Source organism: Castor canadensis, chromosome 11, assembly GCF_047511655.1.
Source record: "Castor canadensis chromosome 11, mCasCan1.hap1v2, whole genome shotgun sequence".
Classification (NCBI taxonomy): domain Eukaryota; kingdom Metazoa; phylum Chordata; class Mammalia; order Rodentia; family Castoridae; genus Castor; species Castor canadensis.
In genome coordinates, this window is record NC_133396.1 from 57,776,435 (window position 1) to 57,800,642 (window position 24,208).

At 48.4% G+C, this 24,208-nt stretch overlaps 1 protein-coding gene across 1 annotated transcript in view; it reads left to right on the top strand.

The window, feature by feature from the left end:
- The first annotated feature begins 3,093 nt into the window (after window positions 1–3,093).
- The window catches only part of Hs3st3b1 (heparan sulfate-glucosamine 3-sulfotransferase 3B1), a 39,536-nt gene continuing 18,421 nt past the window's right edge, over window positions 3,094–24,208 (top strand). Inside the window, exon 1 of the mRNA XM_020161606.2 lies at window positions 3,094–4,144. Within this exon, the coding sequence (XP_020017195.1) occupies window positions 3,588–4,144 (557 nt within the window). The 5' untranslated portion in view covers window positions 3,094–3,587. The remainder of the gene's footprint in view (window positions 4,145–24,208) is intronic.

The window sequence follows — 24,208 nt, forward strand, 5'->3', positions numbered from 1 at the left end:
CCCCGGTTCAGGCAGCCCCAGGAAATGGCTGCGTGGCGGTCCCGCAGGGACTAGTGGTGGGCGCACCGGCCAGGAAGGCCGCTGGTCGGGAGGCGGCTCTGGAGCACGGGCCCGCTGTGGGGGCCAACGGTCCGGAGCCCAGAACTGAAGGAACTTCAGGCGGAGCGTGTTGCGGGGATCTTTTGGCTCAGGTCTGTCATTTTATAGGTAAGGAAATTCTAGGGCCAGAGAGGGACCGGGTTGGAGTCACACAACAGGTTGCCAGCCACAGGATTAGAGGGCAGAGAAAGGAGAGCGACTGCTTTTCAGGTTAGAGAGGCCCTAGGTAATCCCAAATAAACCAAAATAAAACATAAGCCTGATAGATGTGCCGAAGCAGAGTTTTCTTCTTTCCATATTTTCTGAGTGCAAAAACTCTGTTTCTCAAAGATAAAACTTGCGGTTTTGATGGTAGCGTAGTGCTGGCCAGGCTCCAAACATGCGGGAACCCCCACACTGTTGAGCTACAGGGAAGGGCAGGGATCGGCTCAAACTTAGCTCACAGTCAGCTTGGCTACCAGCTCTGCCCAGGGTCAAGCTCCAGGGCCCGCATTGGCAGAGTGAGAGCTAGGTGACATGGCACTTGCTAAGGGCCGACCCGAGGGGGCCGCAGCACAGGAGGATTTCTGGGTGCAGCTTGGGGCTCCCGGGCAATGTAGGAGGACCAGTCGGATGGACTAAAGGACAACAGCGTCAGGTAGCAGCCCAGGTCCTGCTCTGGTACCGCTGTCCACGCGTACCTGCCCACCTACCGACTTTGGACTTTGGGAGGCGCCGGGCAAATTCCCGCATTGTTCTGGGCGGGGGCGGGGGGAAAGAGGATTGAAGGGGCGTGGGTGGGCCCAGCTGCAACTTAGCTCTGGGGTGCTCGGCTCTGCGCAGCACTCGGGACAATTTCCGACGCCCACGTCTTTGCTTCCACTTGCTGCCTTCCTCCCTCCACCCCCGGAAAAATAAACCCCAAATATATCCGGTGGCCTCGATTTGTAATCGCACTTAATGACCTGTGGCTAACCCACAGGACAGGGACCATTTTTATTCACATCCAGGCAGGCCTGAAGGTAGCCACATGGAAGATGGAATTAGCCACTCTCAAATCAGCGATTTCATTTTTCACCTAAATAACGTGAATTTGAAAATACATCCTTCGGACACACTAACAAGTCCCCTTTACTTTTCAGAACAAAAAGTCGGGCTAGTGCTTAGAAATGTATTTGTCCTCATGGCTTAAAAGTTTTAATTAATTGGCTAATTAAATTAAAGTCTCGGGCAATTAAACCACGTTGAAGAACAAACACAACATCCCAGCGAGAGGGGTAAAAAAAACTGGTAAGAAGTTATCGCTGCGGATAGAAAAGGTGGGGGCGGGGAGAAGAAAATCCTATCCTACACTTAAATGATTTCCCCCTCAACAATTTTGTAGAAAAATGGCTTAGGCCCGGGGTAGTTATAAAGAGGTCGGTGGAACACAGCAGGGCCACGTATATCCCGTGGTGGCCGCTGTGTCATCTGAATCCTTCTTGGTCACCGCTGTCGCTCTGGCACATTCGGATGGAGGTGCTAAAAAACTTTCTTGGCTTGGTCCAGACGGCGGGGATGACCGGGCGGGGGGTGTGAGGTTGGGCTACAGGAAGACTGTGCACGGTTGGATGCCGGCCCCGGGTTCCAAATAGCGCAGAACCGGGACCCGGGTTGCGGGCGGCTCCGCGGCGTTCGCCTGCGCGGACAGTGAAATCCAGTGTCGGCAGCGGGTAGGAAGGAATCACCTCGTGGGCGACACGCGGCCACTCGCGTGGGTCGCGCGGGGGTCAGAGTGGGAAGCAAAGTTCCGTCCCGGAACCACGCGAAGCAGCCGGGAGTTGGAGGCTCGCTGGCTGCAGGCACGGAAAAGTTTTTAAACACTACGGGGATGAACTTGTGGATCCAAATAACTTTCTAACTCCGTCGCCTGGGCAAGATTTCGCGGAGCGCGCACCCCAGCCCATGCTTCCCGCCAGCGAGCGGTTACTGCCACTGAACTGCTTCATCGCTCGAGTCCTCCGCGGTCCCTAGGCGGAAGCGAACAGGGAAGGGTGGCTTCTAGTAGACTTTGACTATTAAATGAGTGCAACTCACTGGATTTGCTACAAACTGACGTTCTATTTAAAAAAAAAAAACCTAGTGGCAAAAAAATGACACCTAATAACTAGTTGACAAACCGAACTGTCTCCTAAATGCAGCGAATGTTGGCTTTAGTATTTATCCAGGAAAAAGTGAAGATAGAACATATTCCCGAACCTAACGTCCCTAACAGACTGATAGCCAAGTAAAACTTCCCACATGGACTCAAACGGTTCGACCAGGAGACTTAAAAAATCAGCTTCTATCCCTTAATCTCTCCCTTCTCTCCGCCCCCCTTCCCAACCTTTTGCCTGCAGTTTTGGAGTCTGGAGTTTATGCCGCTCTGGGTTAACAGGCAGATGGAGGGAGATCACTCCTGGGGAAGAACGAGAAGGAAGATCAGATCAAGGGTGTGTGTGGAGGGGAAGTTGTCAGCGATTTCCAAACCGTTTTTCCCCTAAACTTCTTAAATCGGAGTGCGTCCCGGAAGGGCCTTCCTCTGAGTCTCCAGCGTGGGATGGGGGGTTCCGGGGCTGGGTGCATCTCTGGCCCGCTTTCCCTCCATCAATGCCCTCTCTACTCTCAGCGCATAAACATCACGAGCCAGCCTGCGAAACATCTGGATGCAGAGTCCTGGCAAGCCAAGACTGGCTCGCGGGAAGCGAGCGCGGAAACGAGCGCGGGTGCCTGAGCGCACCACTCAGTGGGGTCCGACCAGCGTCGGGTCACTCCAGCATCCTTCCCACCATCTGCTCCTGTCACCAGCTCCTAGCTCCGCCTCCCTGAGCCCGCCCCTTGTATCCTTCAGCCAATAGCAAACCCCGACCGCACTCCACAGCCCCGAACCCTTTCCCCACCCCCACGTTCCGAAAGAAGATTGGCTGTGTAGCTCTTGGCTAAGCGACTACAGTTGCATGGTGCTTGAGCTTTCTGGTAGGTAGAGCGGCCTGTCACTCCAAATGTCCGGGCCCGCCTACTCCACCTCAGTCCCCGGCTCTCTTCCTGCGCAGTTCTCCTCCGCAGCCTCTGCGGGCAAGTGCCGGGGCTGCTCTCGAAGCCCAGTTCTCAGGACTGCGAGGAAGCAGCCCCGGCGAGCCGTGGTGCGCACCGTCTAAAGTGGCCAAGGTGCAGGAGTGCAGTCGTCTCGCACCGAAAGAGCAGTCCATCTGCCAGCAGTTCCCGCCGTCCCGACTTTCCGTTCCAGTTGCAGCTTCTCCCGGGAAACATGTCAAGAGCCGGCGCCACTACAGCTGCCGCCGCCACCTGGGGAAGAGCAGCAGCAGCAACGGCGGCAGTAGCAGCAGCAGCAGCGGCCGCGGGCACGCGGGGGCAATAAACCAAGCCGTCCAGGCGTCCAGCGGCCCTGGTGACCCTCTCAGTGCTCACTGCTCCGGTGAGACTCCCGTCATGTTCTGAGCCATGCCCCTGGCCGCGCCCGCGGGCAGCGCATGGGGCAGCGCCTGAGCGGCGGCCGGTCCTGCCTCGATGTCCCCGGCCGGCTCCTGCCGCAGCCGCCGACGCCCCCGCCGCCGGTGAGGAGGAAGCTCGCGCTGCTCTTCGCCATGCTCTGCGTCTGGCTGTACTTGTTCCTGTACTCGTGTGCCGGCTCTTGCGCCGCCGCGCCCGGGTTACTGCTGCTGGGCTCTGGGCCCCGCGCTGCACACGCCCCGCCAGCCCTGGCCACAGCTCCGAATGGGACGCCCCCCAGGCTGCCTTTCCAAAGGGCGCCGCCGGCCACCGCACTGGCTGCAGGCAGGGATAAGCCGGAGGGCGCCGCGAGCCAAGAGGAGCTGAGTCCCGAGGCGCCGGACTCCCCCAGCCCCATCTCCAGCTTCTTTAGTGGGTCCGGGAGCAAGCAGCTGCCGCAGGCCATCATCATCGGCGTGAAGAAGGGCGGCACGCGGGCGCTGCTGGAGTTCCTGCGCGTGCACCCCGACGTGCGCGCCGTGGGCGCCGAGCCCCATTTCTTCGACCGCAGCTATGACAAGGGCCTCGCCTGGTACCGGTGAGTTTCCTGGCCAGGAACAGGGGCGCCGGCGCGATCCATAGCGTGAGCGAAGGGAGACGTGGCATGCATATGTTGGGGAGGTGGTAAGGGTACAGCTGCGGACCACCAGGGGCGGGGAGTGACAGAGGAGCTACCAAACATAGCGGGCGGGTAGCGGCGAGAACGTTGCCCCGGTGCGGAACCCGGTGCGCCCGGTTCTGGCAACAACCTCCAGAAACTTCCCGTGGAGCACTGGCTGCTCAGTGGTCCGTGGTGCCCAACAGGGAATCAGGCGACCTCCCTGCCAAGAAGCGGCGCAGGTATTGGAAAAGCGCTCAGGGAAACGATACCTTCTAGCCACGGCGGCGTCCCACTCAAATCAATCTAGTGTTGCTAGGATTTAATTTTTCCTCTCTGAGTCCTAGACCCTAGAAGAAGTGTTTTGCGTCTCTGGGGTCACAGTCTCCTCCCTAGACCAACTTCTCCCCAGATGGGGAGAGCGGGTGGGGGCAACGGCGCCTTGCCAAGGCGAGAGACTGTGAACTTTTTTTTTGTTACAGTCCTCCTCGTTACCGGAACCCGGAGGGGGTCACACCCGCTTCGCTAGGCGAGCGGCTTGGGCTCGGGAGGGTAAGCTGTGCGGGCGGGTGGCACCGCGTCTCTTCTGGCTGCTGCGCGCGGAGCGTGGAGTTGTGCTGGTCCCTGTCGGGCAAAGGCGCGCACTGCAGCCAGCCGGAGCTGCGAGAGGCTTTGAAGGCTTCGCGGCGCCCCGGGCAGTGCCGCCCGTTTCCGCCTCCCTGGCCCGGGTGCTGGAAGAGCGAGGGCCGGGACGCGTGTCTCCGCGGACCCTGTACACGTCGAGGCGCAAAGAATATTCAAACGCCATTGATTGAGAAATGAGGGTTGTTTCGGGGTCGCGGCTGCCGGAAATTCTGTCCTCAAATCGGTTTGAGTCCACTTCCAAAGGGACAGCGGCCCTGGGGTCATAATCACGACCTCTGCCCACTGCTTCCCGCCAGTTACTGGTCTTTGGGGTGAACTGTTGGAGAGGTCAGACTCAGGCCTCCGGAAACTCGGCCTCCTCCCAGGGGCCCTGGCACCGACCCCTACCCCATCTCCCAGGTCACCACCCTAACCCTCAGACCTGAGCACGAATCTCTCGAGTCCAGGCTCAGTTACTAGCTTCAAAGAGGCTGGAGACTTCGGAAAACAAGCGGAGAACAGAACTGTACCCGACTCCCTGTCCCCACCCTACTTTCCAGGACCCGGATGGGATGGAGAATTAAAAAGGGCCTGACCCTGCGGATTAAGCCGCTCCTTTTCCCAGCCTCGCCCTCCCCCTCCTTTTGTCCTTTAGGTTTTTATTATTGTCAGGAGTTGCCGTAGTCTCGAGGTTTAGCCAGCTGTGACAGCCACCCTTCTCACTGTTCCCAGGGACCCGTGGATTAAGAATAGGGGCTCTGGAGTCCCACGCCTGGCTTCAGGTCCTGGCTAGAGCCGTGAGCCTTAGTGTTGTCGTCTGCGCAGTGGAAATAGTGCTGGATCGGGCTGAGCTGTGGGGAGCGAAGGCTCTGGTGTGGACGCGGGAGTGTGTGTGTGTGGGAGGGGGGCTCTCTAATAGTTAGCTGTTGCCATTGATTGTATTGATGTTAACATTTCTACCTCCACCTCCCCTCCTCCTCCTCTTGGGATGGTGATTGCGGGGACTGGGTGGAACCCGGCAGAGCCCAGCCGGAGGCAGGCCGGGTTTTCTAAGATCAGACACACTTGGGGCCGGCTTGGTCGGAACTGGCAGGAAAATAACTGAATCTTTAATGTCAGGCGGGTTTAGAAGCACCTGGGGCAGGCTATGGAAATCCCCACAGGAAGATTCACGCAGTCTCCAAGGCGGCTGCCCTCCACCTGCCACGTTCCTTTTGATTGATTCCAAAACGCTGATGAAGTCGCGCTGGAAGCCCTCGCCGTGCGCCTGCAGCGGGAGCGCAGCCTGGGAGCCGCGCTGAGAGAGGCCGGCCGCGCCCGGCGGCTGGACCTGGGGGCCGAGGGGGTTTGGCCAGGCCGCGGGAGATGGGAGGGTTTAGCATCCATCAGAGCCGTGTCCTCTAAACCGACTGTCGGACCCAGGAGGCACCGGGCCAGTGGCGGTGACCGGACAAGAGCAAACTGCAAATGCCGCCAGTGGCTGACACGCACCGTCCTCGGATTGTCCCAGCAGTGCCTAATGCGGCTGTAGGGGTAATGGATTTTTTTTAAAAGGAAAAAAAAATAAACGCTGTCTGCTTTATTAAAAATTTTAAATAACTTAGACTATTCCAGTTGTCTGAGCAAATGTGTGGACTTCACAATTATTTTGAAAGAGGCCTTTTTACTTTCAAACCATCATACTGTGGATGGAGACGCCACACTAAAGAGCGCTTTACCTAAAATCCTCGCTGGAGTTCTCTCCGCTCAAAAAATCCCTGCTTCTCGTCAGCGTTGAACCCCATTGTGTCTCCCGCTCAGTGGGTAAGGTCAGGCAGGCCAGTTGGAAAACGGCATAAATAATAATTAACCAGAGTTACAATTCAGCATCATGGTTAAAACAAGTCCTCAAAACTGGGAGCATGTAAGAGAGGGAGACATTTTAAAAGCATTTGAGATTTAAAAAACAAAACCGTGTGGGCATGGATGGATGAGTCCGAGGGTCAGCAGGTAATCGTTCGGGAAATGAGGTCGTGGCTGTGTCTGAGCGAGTCTTAATGGACTTAATAGGTTGATACACAGCCCTGCTAGTGGCCTAACCAGTGGCAAGGCCCTGCGCGGATTTGCATGACGTCTGGGAATTTGATTGTAGTTCGGTCCATTTGTCCTAATGAGATTCCATCAGCGTAATGGGGAGGGGTCAGGGTAGCATAGAGCCCACCGAGGTGTCAGTGTGGAGCTGATGCCGCCCCTCGAGAACGTGGGCGTCTTTTTCACAGCCGTAACCGCAGCAAAACCCACGCGCGCTACTGCCCTCCATTCCTCTGCCCTGGAACCAGAGTTTGTGTTGAGCCACAATTAACATCCTGCGTTTATTTTTCCAGCTCATTATCCGGCTCCCAAATTTAACAGGTGCCCGTGAGGACCCCACGTATCTGGTGAAACTGGCCTTGACCTTCTGGTGGGTGGTGTTACGGTGTTTGAGAAACACCGGGCTGTGGACTTAACTTACAAGGTGGAGTAGCGCCTACCCTGGACATGTAGGCTTGGTGTATTGATTTAAACGTCCCTGGTCAAATATTAAATGTACAGGGCTTTTTTTTTTTAAGTTTCTCTTTTGATTTGGCTTAAGTCTTGATAGTTTTACAAATGTGATGACCTTGGTTTGGGAATTAAGTTAGAGAAATATTGTGTGTTATACAATAATCACTGTTAGACTTCACAGGGCAGAGGCTCCTGTCCCACCTTGATTCCCTTTTCATTTTTGGTTTTACACAACAAGCTGACCGTGCTGTGGCCAGAATGAATGTCAGTCTCTCAATCTCTCTCTCTGTAGCTAAATGTTATTCCAGTGTGTCAGGCACTGTTTCAAGTTTTACAGGATTAGCAAGTTTAATCCTCATTATACTCCTGTGAAATAGGTGCTTTTTTACAGATGAGGAAACACAGGCACAGAGAGGTGAAGCAACTTGCTGGAGTTGTCACAGCTAGACAGTGACAAAGCTTATAGGCCAACCCAGGCTGTCCTGCTCCAGAAATAATTCTGTGTCATGCTCCTCTCTTAAGTGACCCAAAGTAGTCTAACATGAGTTTAAAACTCTTTACTTTAAAAGAGATGGGAGTTGTCTGACTGCCTCCCCTGATCTCATACAGATCGCTCACATTGTCATTTTCTTTAGAATTGCAATTCCCAGACAGGCTGATTAGTAATAGCCCAAGGTGGTTGAGGATAGTCACACCAGGTTGATTGGCACTTTTATTTCTCTGCACAGGACAGTTAGAATCAAAGGAGTCATTAAAATGACAAAAATATTCTCAAGTATAGTGGCTCAGAGTGTCCCTCCCCAGGAAGATAGTTACTCTCTGCCATTTGCCCTTTCTAAGGCTAGGGTTAAGTGACATGCTCTAAACTCCTCAGAATTAATGTGTTCATTTAAAAGATAGAATGGTCCCACATCAAGACATCAGAAGACAAATATATATAGCTAGCACTTTGAGCAGATTTCTTAAATGAGATTCTAAAACCCAGTAAGTAACCTCAGGAACTTCTCTCAAGGGCTATAGCAGAAAATAAGCAAGTTTTTGTACATTTTAAATTTAACAAGTGTAACAAATGTTCGGAGAACTAACAGTACTAGAGATTCCTAGTCTGTTTCTAAAAACCTGTTGGCTAAGACCCTTTCTGACTTCACTAGGGGAAGCATAAGATAAAGTCTGACTGGGGATAATTTCTGTTTGGAAAAAATTGCACTTTCTCAATCCTGGAGTTTAAACCAAGTATACAACTTACTTCCAAGCTGCTGGGTGAAGATCAGAAATCTACATTTATATGCAACAATTTGAAATACAAACCATCTTGTTACAGAGCTGTCAAGATTTATTAGCAAGACAGTGTAGCATGTGTTGAACTCTGTTTTTAATTAGCTACCTAAATTAGACCATAAAATGGTTGATTAATCTTTTACAAGTTGAGGGGAAAATATAACATAAATTAACCTAATCATAAGTGTTTTCCCAGGTGCTCTGAGTTAATAAAACAGTCAATATTTAATGACAATCTATTTGTTTTAGATAAATAAAATGCTGAAACATATGAATTAAATTATACTTATTATCTTCAAAATGATGTTATTATTAGACAATTCTCTAAAAATTAGGTTGTAGCCATATCTGAAAAAACATTCTTAAAAGGTAGACTACTGCAAGTAGGAATTAAATGCTGACCTTTAGATTGTGCTTTTTTTTTTAATGGAACCTGGTTGTTGAGAAGTAATAATTTAGTATAGACTAATACTTAAAAAAAAGGTATTTTCCCAGCTAAAGTCATTGTTTGATATTTCAACGTGACCTCTCACAGCTTCTTTCTAGGTTAGCGTTTTATTTTTGTTTGAAAAAAATCTTTTTTGATAGTTTGAAAAATCAATGCATCATAAAACCTCATTGTAAATACGTACATTTGATTTGCCCTTTGGTTGAACATCCATCCTAGGACATAAAGTTCTCTGGTTTATAAAATGATTCTTTGAATCACTGAAATTATTTATAATTAAAAGTGCACTAGGAATTAAAAAAAGCAAACAAACCAAACTTAAGCCCACCAGTCAGCCAGTTACATGAATCAGGGAGTGATGTTTATTTAAAACCTCAAAGCTTAAATCTGTAATATTGCTTTCTATGTCACTTGTTTTTGAACCCCTTGTGTTCTCTGTGCAAGTAGAAATTGAGTTGACTGACAGAAACATGAAAACTCCACTTTCAGGCCCAACACAAGGAGAATTTCCTTTGCTGTGAATAGAGTGCTTTCCCAAATGGGGCCCTCCCTCTTTTATGTGACATTGGATGATTTCAGATAGGAAGGGACATTTTGGACCTCGGCTGTTGGGACAGTCAGGAATTCCAGAGACACGAAGTCCCCAAATATGTGGCATATTTCCAAGGGTAATGAAAACAGTATGCTGCCTACATCAAATGAAAATATGTACCATGACAGAGAAGAAATGAGATGCTGGTATCTTGGAAAACTAATTGTTGGTAGGCCGTAAAACATTTTTACATTTAAAATGTTAGTTAGATATTCCTTCCTCTCAGACTATGCCAAAGTAAAACTAACCCCCATAAAGCCCATATTAGTGCATGTTGGTTTTTAGTGTTGCTTTTCATGTCGAGATTCAGGGAAGAGTTTAGAATGGCGGAGCAATGCCCATCTTAATAACATGGTAGTGTATGTGTTATGATAATCCTAAAGCTGATAAAACCCGCCATCAAAAATTTTTGAATACAAATAAGAGTGGCATTAATTTGCTTCATAATATGCCTATATTACATTTTTTCAGTACATGTTTCATACATGTTCCTGTCACCTGAAAAGTATTAAAATTAGCCTAATTACTGGATCACTCAGAAAACAGTGTCACAAAAAATTTTTTTTTAATTTTATTTTTCTAAAGTTATTTTTAATTTAAAGATTTTTGGGTGGACTAGGGTTTGAACTCAGGGCTTCACTCTTGCAAAGCGGGTGCTCTACTGCATGAGCCACACCTTCAGTCCGGAAAAAAAACATTTTAAAATCAAATTGCATCGTGCACAATCTTTGCCTCCTACGGCAGTGGTGTTCTGTAGCACAGCAGGGTGAATAAAATTAACAGTAGTGCATTGTAGATGTCAAAATAGTTAGGAATTTGAATGTGCACACCGTAAAGAAATGATGAAAGTTGTTTAAGGGTGATGGATACGCGAATTACCCTGAGTTGATCAATGCTGAACGTATACATGAATGAAGACATCACACTGTACCTCGTAACTACGCACGACTATTATGTATCGAATAAAAAATATTAAAGAAATGAGTCTGCAGAAGTAGACATGGCTAAAAAGAGGAGTTTCTATTTCCTCAACATTGAAAAGCACACAGGATGAAAAGACTAAAAGCCTAGTTTATCATCCGGTTGACTGTCCCTCTGCCCAGGCTGGACTGCTTGGAGCACTTCCAGACCCCTCTGCCGGGAAGGTGGACGAGCCCGGAGCAGCGTGGGGCTGACCGGAATCCGTCCCTGGCCCACGACTTGGGGGGTGCGTCTGCTTAGAAACCCCCAAAATGCCCAAAGACGGTTCTGGGTAAGGCGAGAGTGGGGGGAAGCAGCTGGAGAGTGGAAGACAAGTGAGAAGAAACAGATTTTTCACACCTGCTCTTGATTTAATGAATGGAGCAGTGGGTGGGAGCAAAAGAACCGCCCCCCCCTTTCAGATCCGGGGACAGAAGTGTCCAACATGGCCCCAGACCGGCCCCGACGCTGCCACGTGTGCGTCTGCGTGCGGCAGCCAGAGCCTTTGCGAAGACATCCCGTTCTGGAAAGGTGGCCAGGGTCGCTGCAGGGACAGAGAAAATGGCTCCGAGGCTCGGGGATCAGCCCTTGTGTCGCGTGGGATCACTGCATCTGGCCTGGGGACAGATGGCGGAGTTTCCTCGTGTTGGGGGCGGAGCCGGCAGCCGGGCGGGGCCGTGTCTCCCTCCTCCCCCCCCGGGGCGCGGCGCGGGTCACGTGACCACCGCAGCGCCGCGCTCCAGCCTCACCTGTTGGGCTCCCGCTGAATCTGGCGGAGCTGCTGGAGCTCGCCAGGGGCGGTGCTGGCGAGACCAGTCTCCACGCTGATTGGTCGGAGGGACTACCGAGAGACCAATGGAGTCCCGGCTCCGCAGAAGCCGCGCCCATAGGGCGGGCAGAGCGCTCGGGACCCGCCCTCATCGGGGCGGGCCAGGCTGTCCGCGCTTAACTTCGCTTGGGCTTAGTACAGCTGAATTGGGTTCTGAACTGCTTTCGCTTTCCGAACCCGGTTTATTAGCTGGTCTGCTGTGCTTTGTCCACCCTCCTGCACAAATTTCCCGTGCCTTGTGGGGCGGGGCTGTCTGCTCTAGGCAGTAGGACAGAATCAGACTCATTTCCCTGCATCTGTGGTCCAGGAAGACAAGATCCTCGAGGGACCCACCTCTACATAGTGGGTACCTGGAAGCTGGGAGGCGGGGCAGCAGCCCCAGCCTGGGTGGGAAGTGTTCTGATCCCGTGGGCACCGACAAGCTAGCCCCCTGTAGTGCTGCCCAAGGTAGACTCCACCCTCAAAGCTACCTCCTCTCAGAACGGACATAATGGCTGGGTGAAGGCTGTTATGGATCTGAATGAGGCAACCTTTTTCTGTAGATGGTGAGCGTGAAAAAAGACAATAAACGTTTGCACCTCCTACGCTGCACAGTGCTGCAAGAGGTGTTCAAGAAATGCAAGATTTGTTCCATACATCCATTAAAATGCAGTCTGGCGCCGGAGGATGGGGGAATCCCAGTACAGCAATTAGAGAACCACAGTTCCGCTCCAGATCACAACTGGTGCCTTCCCACAGCTGAGCGCCCTGCCTCTGACCCCGCCCAGCCTCTGGGGCTGGAAACTCGTCCAGGCTTGGTCGAGCCCTTGCTCTTGATCTGCTGTTTGGCTGGTCCCTGCTGCTCTCATCTGATTGTTGCAGAGTCTCCAGGCACTTAGCATATGCTCGCGCTGCCAGTTAACAACAGATACACAAAGAAGTAAACATCCTGTTCCCATCAAAGAGATTTTACAGAAGCCCCAAGTGGGTGGGTTGGGTGTGTCTGGGAGAGGATGGAGGCAAAAAGACAGTAAGGTGGGGGCCTAAGAATTACTTTATCATTGATTTGAAATACTTGGTGGAGGGAGCAAAAGGTGACTATTCTAATCTTTCTATGTTTACTTGCTTTTATTTTATTGCTCTTACAAGGATTTACTTTATTTTCTAGAACAGCTTTAGGCTCACAGCAGAACTGAGTAAGATACAATTACCCATGCACCCTCTACAAGCACTACTTCCCAGGACCAGCATTCCATACCAAAGGGGTATATTGGTTACAAGGGATGAACCTGTCTTAACAGGTCATTATCACTCAAAGTCTCATAGTTTACATTGAGGTTCTCTGATTGTGTTGTCTGTTCCATGGGTTTGGACAAGTACAGATGACATGCATTGTCCATTAAATATTACACAAGGTAGTGTCTATCCTAAAAATTCCACGTGAGCACTACCCTTATCCAGTCCTTGTGCAAGGTGGTATTTGAGGCATGGAGGGAGTACAACAGTCATGAAGTTGCCTTAGAGAAGTCTGGTTTCATCAGTGAACTAAAATTTCCAGGCTTGAAGAAGTCTCAATACAATTTAAGCACTAAAATAAAAAACAAAACAAAACAGGTCATTAGTTTTGCCAAATCACCAATGAATCTAAAAATCACGTTGGAGAGAAAAGAAAAAAGGAAGCAGACTAAAAATATTAAAGTGTAGTTTTGTATTTTACTCTTCCAGGAGCTTTCCAGGGAACTGGGTAGGTAAAAAGTGGTGAATGTGCCAGTTACTAGAGATACAAGAATCTGAGGCCTGGTGAGCAAGGGCTTGCCTGTGCAGGCGGTGGGCCAGGCCCTTATTTAATCTGAACAGCAATCCTCCCATGTGATTTCCCTTATTTTGCAGAGGAGGAAGCCACAGAAGTTGCCTTCAGTAACATAGCTGTATTTGTAGTGGCTGTGCCACTTGAACCCAAAGAAGAGAGGGGCTCCTTGGAGGCCTTTCAAATTCTACAACCTGAAGGTTTTCATATGGCTGAAATTGGATATGATGTTCCTTCTGACCAGTTCAGGCCATCTCTTCTGTTGTCTCTTTTCCCCCAAAGGCAAAGCCTTTTCCCCACAAAACTATTCCCGGGTTTATGTTTTCCCACTTTAATCCACATATGCAATTTCTCAGCCCATCTCTGTTGCTGTGACATCCACATTGGTGGCAGACCTCATCATGTCATCCATGCACCAACATGTCACTTGTATGTCATCCGGGAGCCCTCGTTCCAACTTTAAAATCTGTTCATTGGACCCCCAGCCCCTTCTCTGGCTGCAGCATCCTTTGCTCCACACCCTCATTTACCAACCCATCCCTTCTCTCCCACCTGGTCCTTTATGCTGTCTGCCACATTCACACTGCCCAGATTCTTCTCAGGTTCACAGTGGACTGCTCCCCACTTACACTGGAGCCTATTGCTTCCCTGCAAAGACCCTAAATGCTCTTGTCTTCACCTGTGGAGACACCTTGTCTTATACTGTCCCCAGCAGCTGTGCACAAAAAGGTCTGATTAGAAACAATGCCTGGCCTTGTGCCTCTAACTAAAAGCTTGACTCTGACCTGTGGCTGAGGAACTCTGCCAGTTGCCATCCCTGCCCTCTGCCAAGACCCTCTGTGTGCATTGTCCCTTCTGTGTGACTTCTTCCTTCAAACACCAGTTGGTTTAACTCTTTCTGCCCAGGGGAGAAACTTCTGAGAGTTTGTGGTGTTTATATGTGTTTCCTCAACCACTTCTCAACATGGCCTGATTTGAGACCTCTTTTAAAACTTTCATCATGATTTCTAAGAAGTGTTGTGTTTTCTCTTTTTGATATTATTTGAAGGAAATAATCTAGCTTGTGGGTTTTTTTTTTTTTTTTGGTTAAATGTACGTTCACATACTATAGAAAAGTAGGTGAATCAGAAGTGTCAGCCTGATGAATTTTCACCAAGTAAACGTACATGGATGCCGGTGACAAATTAGTTTTGCTTGCTTAATCTACTAAAATCCCTGAGTTAGTCTTCATAGGGTTGCTTTTTGTTTGTTTTGTTTTGGGTTTTGGGTTTTTTTGATACAGGGTCTGTGTAGCCCAGGCTGGCCTTGAACTTTGAAGTCAGACTGGGCTTACAGGTGTGCACCACCACAAATGGCCCTCCATATTGCATCTGTCACTTCATTGCCGGTATTGACAGATGGCATCGAGAGCTTTCATATGTGAAGCCAGATTTTCTGCTTCTTTTATAAAGGGTCTGAGAGGACCAGGCTGCATGTCTTGTTGCTGCATCAGGGGCTTGGGGCACATTGTTGACTGCCTCAGTCCCCCTGTTCTCCCTGATTCTCTCGCACTTGACCTACTTGTCTGTCAGCAGTCAGGGTAGGGAGCTGCAGGCTACGTTCTCACTCCAGTTCCCCATGGCTCTTGCTAGAGTCTGGTGTTAGCTTTCGCCTGATGATTGCACTTCTGTTTTACACCTCTGTGGTGATGAAGGTCTGCTTAGCAGGATGCTGTTGCAACCTCAAGTCACCCTCATAAATCATTGTCATTGTCAAGCCCCTCAACTTTAATTTTAATCTTTATTTCCCTGATAGGCTCCTCTTACCTATGTTCCTGCCCTTAAGGTTTCTTTTGCTACCTGGAGCAAGTCACTTTATCTCTGACATCAGCATCTGCATGTGTACAATAGGACTGGCCCCAGCCGCGCTTCCTAAACCAGTGCTCAGCAAACTCTGGGGTAGGACCACACTTCCTGTAAACCACTGTGGACTGATCTGCCTGTGACTGGCACACGACTCACGCCTGTGTCCCTTGCTATGCCTGTACCCTGTTCACTGGGTTCATTGAGCATAGCTGTGGATTTTTTTTTTTTTTTTTTTTTAGCAATTTTAAATTACATCCAGTAAGTAGTTTTAGGACTACACTTTGAGAAGCACTGTCCCCAGCATTTTCAGCAAACAGAAAGTTCTGGAAAATGTATTAAGTGATGTGTGGAAAAATAATGGTTCCATGTTAGCATCTTAAAGGTCCTGAGAAGTTATAGAACCTATAAAACTATAGGTTTTAAAAAATATCTGTTTAATGTTGTGTTACCTGGTGCTTCCCCTGAATACAGAATCCTCCTCTTTCCTTTCTTACTACCATTATCCTGTGGCCGGGATTGACTGGGTGCCAACTTGGGGTATGTCAGTGGGGCAGGGCTCAGGTTTCCTGGAGTTCTAAGAATTTGACCCCATTCCTGTTCATCTCTTTGTCTCTGTCTTTCTGTGTCTTTTTTTTTTTTAATAAAATTTTTATTGGGATATATTCATTATATAGGGGAGGGGATTCATAGTGCCAATTCTGATTAGATGTATATTGTGTATTAGTTAACATTGCCCTCATCATGTCTCCCCCTCCCCCCCACTTAAAGTAATTGCAAGAGGTTTCTTAGTTCTGTTTCATATAGGTATATGAAGTCCATTAATCTCCTTCCTTCCCCCTCCCCCTCCCCCCCTCCACACACACACACACACACACACACACACACACACACACACACACACTCTATGCCTGTTTTACAGTCCTGGTTTTCGTTATTAATATTGAAGTTGATTTTCAAAAGGGCGTCTCAGTGTATACCCATTGCGGGCATACACTTTACTTTGTTTCTCCGCATCTTTACCCACAGAACAGTCAGCCCCTTCCTCTTGCTTGAGTTAGACCCCACCCATCTCCCTCTAGGGATGTCATCTCCCTCCTTCACCTCCAAGATGGTTGCTGCCCAATGAATGAGTGAGGAAGGAGCATCAGACTTGCAGTAAGTCAAGGCCAGAGTTACCAGACTGGGGAGACTGAGGCTGGGAGGCAGGCTTGCTGATTGGGAGTTCAAGTCGGGTCTTGCAGGGAGAGTTACTTTAGCAGGCTTCTCTGCCATTGTTCTCAAAGCAGGCTAATTGCAGGTTTAGCTTTCTTTCAGGCAGCTTGGTCTGTTTTCAAAGGTAAGCATGTACCAAACAAGATGTTGGATGGTACTGAAAAAGAGGGACTTTTTTTTTCCTCACAGGGGACTCTTATGGTCTGTGTCTGTTTTATTCCAGCAACAAGATGATTGTTCACCCTAGATGTTACATTGAAATCTTCGTTAAATAAAGTGAGGCCACATATAAACATTGGCAGCCTTGAACTGAAAACAAGGCCAATAACTTAAAAAATAAAAGTGTGTGTTCTCTTTTGTGTCTGGAGCCAAGGGCAACACTTAACAGCGTCCTGTGATCACAGAGTGCCGGAAGGAGAGGAAACTTTCAGATTGGGTGTCACTGGGAAAGGAGGCCAGTGGAACCTTTTAACCAAGGGAGATGGGGATTGATTTACTTGTTTGTATAAAACTTAAGTTACAGAGCTATCTGCATTTCCCATCTGAGCACACTAAGCCTGTCACGATGATCTTACTATCTTCGGATAGACTATCTCTGATAGACTCCTCCTGCTTGGGGGAATTCTAACACCTGCTTAGATGGCTCAACACCTCTACACTGGCCCTCACTTAGGGGAGGCATTTGACAAGGGCATTCACGTGGCTCAGAGTGGCATCCCCTATTGCCTGTGCTTGACTAGGTTTTCATTCTTATCACACTTCCCTTCCTATAAAGTTACATACCTTTTACAGGGTTATTTAATACCTACCTTCTCTTTCTGTGGTGAGAATCAGGTGGTAACAAGACAGTCCGATTGCCAGTCGTGCCGAGAGCATCTAGAAGGCACTACTGATGGAGGAACCCTGTCTGTCTGCCATTCACTCTTTCATTCATGATTTTCTTCACTAGGAAATTTTTAGACACCGTAGATGTGTTGAGCAGTGAGCAAACACTTGGGAAAACAACTGTTAAGTTGCTGCCTGAATCCTCAGGTACAATCTTGGTAGAGGGATTATGGTGAGAGGTATTTAGAAGAAAGCATAGAAATGCTGTGGGCCCAAGGAAGAGGTCATCATTGATTTGGACTTTGAAGCATGAATAGGAGTTTGCTGGATGCTGATAAAAGCATTCAGGACTTCCCATGTGAAGAAGGCCCAAAGAGGCATGGTAGAGCATTGAAGGTTGGCCAGAGCAGGCAGGAGGTCAGAGATTAGGGATGAGAGGGGCCCAGAGTCTAGCCCAAAGCTGGAGAAGCTGGAATGTTAAGAAAGAGGCCTTCATTCCATGGGCTAAAGAAAGGTTTTCAAGGCCAGTAGAGCTTTCTGTACCAAAGACATTCACTCGCAAGCTTTTCACACATTGTACGTTTGAATTCTTTGCATTTATCTTTGGGGACAATGAAATAATTTGCTATTTAAAGGCCAAAAAAGCAAGAAAGAGCAGAGATGGCTTCCTGAGAGGAGTAACAGCCTGCTGGCTCCTGGAGCGAGCATTTGTCCCCAAGCTGTGCACAGGGACAGACATGTTCCCTCTTTCCCACTCCTCACTGCACAGCCCAAACCCCTGCTCCCCAGGCAACTTGGGGTGACTGTGCCAAAGAGCCTTTGCTCTATGATGTTCTGAGGGAGAGAGAGCTACTCCTCTGACCCCACCTCCACTCCAGAGCCCCGTGGCGTGGAGAGGCAGATGGTCCCCCAGCTGCTACAGACTGGCGTGCCAACCCCTGGCTCTCCCTTAGCCACTCTGCTGGGTGTGGACCACAGGCCTCTTGGCATGGGCCTCTCAGCACCACAGTGAGGCAGGGAGTGACTTCCCTCATTCCTTGAGCAGGGACTCTGGGAAGCTTTGTGCAAGCAGGTCAAGGTGATTACAGTTATCCACGAGGCTGGCTTAGCACCGAGTCCCGGAGGCATTTCCACTTGGGTTTGTAGGAGCCCCAGCAGAGTGGCTTGATCCAGCTGTGGGCTGGGAGTGCAGAGCTTCTGGGTAGGGGCCACCATGGTGTGCAGGGCACCCTGGTTCTAACTCCTTCCCATCTGGCTCCATGGAGTGTTCAGTCGCTCACAGTTATTTCTAGAGTCCTATTTTCTACCTGTTGCAGCTGGAAACTGCAGAGCAGGCCCCTGGCTATCTTGTGTTCTGTAAAAAGAGCATTTGCCAGGGAGCAGATGGAGCAGCTTGCTGGAGATTGATGCTTTTACTGGATCGAGGACTCTGAGTGAAGCCACCTCATCTTATCCACATGGTATCTTTTGGGGGGATGTGTGCTTGGGGGTGGGAAATCTAAGAGCATGCTGTCTAGTATGTGAGCTGTTTGTGACTGAGACAGTCTCCAGATGTGGCAAATGATCAGTAGGTCATAGAAGCTCAGGTGTTGAGGGGGCTCCAGCAGTCACTAGCCGGGGACTGCACTGCAGATAGAGGTAGCCCCCAAGTAAGTGCACCACTGAAGACCAAGGGTGACCTTTGTAAATGCCACAATGTACTCCTACCCAGCACAAAAAAAAAAAAAAAGACCAAGGGTGAGGTGCCAAGTATGGTGGTACATATCTACAATCCCAACTAGCCTGAGGTACCTAGTCAAAAAAAGAAAAAAAAAAAAAAGATCACATCGTAACACATGACTTTCCTGAATTTTCCACTGCTGTTTGCTTGTTAGTTCATTCTGATTTGGATTTGGTGCTATTTTGCCTCAATCATGAAATCTTTTGGCTTCTGTTCACTCTGTAGAGTGCCTTGGGAGAACCAGCGCCAGTATCCTTCTTCTGGAGGAGATGGGTGTTTAGGGGAGCATCCTCTGAGGCTGAGATCATTAGGAGACCAAATTTGGCCCAGAAAGAGGGGAGGAATCTGGTGATTTCAACCTGCTGTCAGTTTCTCAGAATTGTTCCGTGCAGTTGAGGATCCATTTTCGTTATTTATTAAACATGTACTATATTGACTGGTTCTGGGGATTTAGAGAGTATCATTTCACAAACATTACTGAATTGTAGATTGGTGCTGTCCCAGTCCCCCTGACATCCTAGCAGGAAGATGAACAGTAACAAAATAAACAGGCAATCCAATAAAAATAGAATGTCCCTCAGAGGGTGAGGACAGAGACATAGGGGAGAGGTGATGGGAGAAAAGGGGACAGGAAGGCATTTTAAAGAGGTGTCATTGAGTAGAGACCTGAATGGATAGTGGGGCTATGAGGGTGTCCAGGTTAATAAGACCCTGTGACCAGAGAGAAAAGGTGGAAGAAAGGCAGGTGGGGGAGGAGGCGAGAGTCAGGACTTACTGTAAGGTGTCGATGGAGGTTCTTTATGGATAAGAAGTGCCTCCCTAGGCTTCAGAAAATCCCTGACTACTTTGTGAATAATGACTGTAGAGAATGAGAGGGGCAGGAGAGTGAGATGGCATGACACACACAAGAACAGAAGTAAATTCAAGGCACAGAAATTCTGCAAAGAAAGCGTGGTTAATGCTATCTAGGTCTGGGAGAAATGATTTGAGCTGGGAAGGCTTCAGAGAGAAGATGACTCCAGAGTGAGGTTTTGATGGCCAAATAGGAGTTCATGTGCAGACCAAGTGGAGAAGGAGCTGTTTTGGCAGAAGGATTACAAGTGAAAAAGGAAGGAGGCTTCCATAAAGAAAGTATGATTGATTCAGGGAAGGACGAATGAAGTGAAGAAGTGGAAGAAGAGCACGAGAAGCCTGAGGTCTTTTGTGAGTAAGCCTTGGTCAACATCACCGCGTCAAAGGCTAACTAATACAGGTTGCTCTGTGCTTTGTTTTGTTTTGTCTTTCCTGCAAGTATTTCAGCTTGGAAGTGGGAATTATAAGATTCTGTTGAGTAACATTAAACAGGAATTGCTTTTGCTGGGCACCAGAAAAGACACCCCCCCCCAAAAAAAAAAAAATAAAAGGCCAGTGCTGGAGATCCTTTCCGGATGTGATAGGACCCATGTCCTTGAAGCTGGTTGCATTTTGCTTGTCTGGATGGAGCCTTTCATTAAGGGAAAGCTATGTAATTGGAAGTTCCACTTCTCAGTGCCTTGGACCTACAGCAGGAGCAGCCTGTGGATGCTCCTTCTTAGACACTGAAGAGGGCCAGGTGCCAGCCACACACCCAACCTGGCAATTACCAAGTGGCGTGGCAGGCTTCCACCTGCTCTCAGTGTGCAATTACTGCAGCCGCCCTTCTTGGGGAGCCTCTGACTCTGTGTCTGTGGGGGCCATGCTGCAGGTGGACATGTGCTCATTCTCCCCTCGCCCCCTTTCTCATCCTCTCTCTATATCCCCCACCCCATTTTCCTTCCTTCTTTCTAATCTGAACATTTCTTACATTGTTTTTGGCTTTCTAAATGCCAAATTTCCAGATCACTTCAGCTCATTAAGAAGCCATCTCTTTTGGTATTTTTACCAGGAGCAGACTCTCAGTTCACTGTGCTTTTATCTGAAACCAAAGTAAGCCAGTCTGTCCTCTGTCATTTTTGTTCAGAAGAGAAATTACAAAGGAGGAGCTGGCTAGAGGACAGGAGGATGGAGGTAGGAGGAGTATTTGGTGGTAGGTTTTTTTCTCCCAGGATCCCTGGCTCATCAGACACTTCCCACATGCCTCCTGGTTTATAGCTGTGCTAATTTAATTTCCCGCTGAGAGGCCACACCCCATGTGATGGTAATCTCCAATAGTTAATGATCTAGAAGGACAGCCAGCCTATTGGGTTGCTTCTTGCTCCTCTGCTCAGTGGCTTAGCAGAACTGATTTATTAGCCTGTTTATTCCCGGGTTTGAGAGGCTGGGGCAGCCTGGCACAGCCTCATGTATCTCTCCTCTGCTAAAGAAGAACTGAGTCCTGACTTCTGACCTTGGAGCTTTTAGAATCTTCTCTGTTTTCCTTTCACACCCTCGGTTTATTTAAAGGGTAGGAAGAGAGCCCAGGTAGTAGGTAGCCTCAGATCAGCTCATTTGCCCAGGATGCCTGGAAAGTAGGATTAGATTTGGCAAGAGGATGAACCATCCGTCATCACAGGCAGGAGCAGCCCAGGAAAGGGAGTCCTTCCTTGGGTAGATGTCCTGAAGAGCTCTAGAGTCCAGCTTAATGGTGTGAGAGGCTGGTGACCACAACAGCATCAGGCCCTCTTCAGATAGTCACTGATGCCAGCTTTGGTTTGTGATTTGGGAACCCTGACTGTCCAAGTGATGAGCAAATTCTGTGTGCCCTTAGCAAACCCGGGAGAAGTGGTCTCTGAACTGCTTGATGAGCCTCCCACTTGCTAATGGGGCCTTGGAGTGTCTTGTTCTCTCTTTCAGGCCCTGTTTGCTTATGTGCTTAGTGCTTTGTGTTCCCAGCCCAAGGACTTGAAAGTGGATTTAAGTGGGAGAGTAGCAGCTTAAAGGCCTTTATGTGGCTTTGTCAACAAAGAGAACACAACTGAGCACTTCGGAGACAGGCAACCAGTGATGGTAGAGCTCTGTCTGGCTCCCAGAGGCTCAGCCTGCCCCAGCCCAGATCTGCCCACCGTCCATAATGGGCTCTCCATGGAGCCTTTTCTACTGTAGAGTCTGGATAACACCACCATCTCTCCATTCCTGTCTGTACTTATCCATGGGCCCAAGAACAGAAGTCTTCCTCTGTTTATAGCATTTCAGTGAGCACCTAAATTCTGCTGCTGTATGTCCCCGTGGGGGTGGGGGAGGGCTGCTCCTTATGTGGATGAATTCAGAACACAGTAGCCATCTCACCCTCCAACAATCTTGCTTTATTAAAAACCAAACGTGTTCATTGCGCCTATTTCTTTCCTCATGTCTCACCTGTTACCAGCTTTTCTTTTTTCCTCCTTTCAGAATGTTTTTGAGTGAGCTGCCCATTCTTTCTCCATCCCCCTATCCCCTTCCTAGTCAGAGATAAATCATTTCCAAACCCCAGTCCCACAAAAAAAAAAAAAAAAAGAACTAACATAATTTTATCTACCTTCCTGGAAAAGTACTTAAAGTCTTTTTAAAATGATACATAAAGAACAGCAAACACATAAAATATGACAATAAAAGGAGAAAACCAGTAGTAGGGGTGGAAAATGGAGCCAGGAATTGGCTTTCTTAAATGACTGTGGGTGCTCCCCAGCTTTCTTGCCCTCTACTGAAAGGTAAACTTCAATTACATGAATCATAAAAACAAGGTGTTTGCTGAAAAGAAAGTGTGACTGTTCTTGATATTAAGAGGGGGACTGCTCACTGGCCCTGAAAAAGCCCCAACAAGAAGCACACAGTTAATCTTAGATTCTTATTAAGGGATAATTTTCTTTAAAAAATATTAAAAAAAGAAAGATAAAATCATGACTCATATCTAGATACAGAATGACTCTGTTAAGGATTTTATTTCACTTATTATTAATGAAAGTACAGGCAAATGTTACCTTTGGTTCAAAGGAAAAGCCAACAGCATTTACAGGTTTATTTGGAATAAGAAAATGTTTGACCTAAATTTGTAAATACATGAGAAACAGACTTCTTCATGGAGCAGTGGGAAGGAAAGCCCAAAGAACCTGGACCAGAAAGAATTTATTGCATGTCTATGGTCAAGAATTATATTACATTGCTATATTGCTATTTGCAATTTAGAGTTGCAAAATATTTCAAAGGCAATCAAAGGAGAGAATCTGATAGCCAAAGGGTGTGATTTTAACAAAGCAGTTTGCCACTGGTGACACCCATTCATCTTTTCTGATTCTGCCAGATTTCTTTGTTTTCTTATGTCTGTCTTCAGCAGGCTTAAGGAATTCATAATCGGCTAACAGCCCAAATCTGTTCAAGACGTGCTGCTGGTGAGCCCTGTCTCCCCCACCTCTAAGAGGACCTTTTTGTGCCACTCACTGCCTGCATGTTAAGAGGCTTCTCATCGCCTCCGAAATGCAGATTCTGCGTAGCATTTGTTTGTTTCCTCATTTACCCTTCATTCCTCTAACAGTCATTTATTTTTGCCATTGTACAAGTAAGGTACAGTTCAGTCATCCCCTCAGGTCTCAAGTCAACCCTTTGAGAAGCTGTAGCAGACAAACGTGATAACTCTGTGTGTGTGTGTGTGTGTTTGTGTGATGGGGAAGATGTTATGAGAATGGAGTAAAGACTATAGACATTTATTAGAACATTCTAAGAGTTGGAAACTCTGTGGTGGACAAGAAACACCATGACCCTGTGGAGAAATGGCAGATAGATGCCCATAGCTGTGACAAAGCAGAACTGGGATGAGCAAGTAGATAGGAAGCTCTGGAAGAACTGAGAATTCACTTGGAGAAAAGCCCTGTGCTCTGTGAGAGTCTGAAGGTTGTGCTCCACACAATGAGAGGCTATGAAGGTTTCTAGACTTGGCTTTTGGAAAGATGTCTGTGGGATCACTGGGTGGAAGGAGGAGCAAGTGGATAAGGCAATCACGGCTGTTTTCCAATCTGTCTTTCTAATTTCATTTCCCAACATTTCTCAAAAACAAACAAAAACTTCAGTCTAAGCTAAACGGCTCCATCGCTGTCTCATTGAGTAGGTTTTGTACCTGAACCTAGATACCTTTTGTTGCTGGTTTAGTCACCCATTTGATCACTTCCACCTGCCCTTGATCCTAGCTCAAGGAAGCTTCAGTCAGTCATTGTCAAGGAAACAACTTCTGGGTGCTGCTTTCCCCCATTGCTCATTTTGAGCCAAGTATACACTGTCAGTAAACTTCCAGTGTGTGGACTTTCTGTCCACATCAAGGGTAAGTCCTTGGAGGGCGAGAGTCATCCCCATAAACAATACATATGGTCATTTCACTGATTTCTTCATCATGCCTGGTGACCATTATGTTTTAAATTCTAGTCTGCTTGCCTCTTGCCGCCTCTTCAGAGACATTTGGG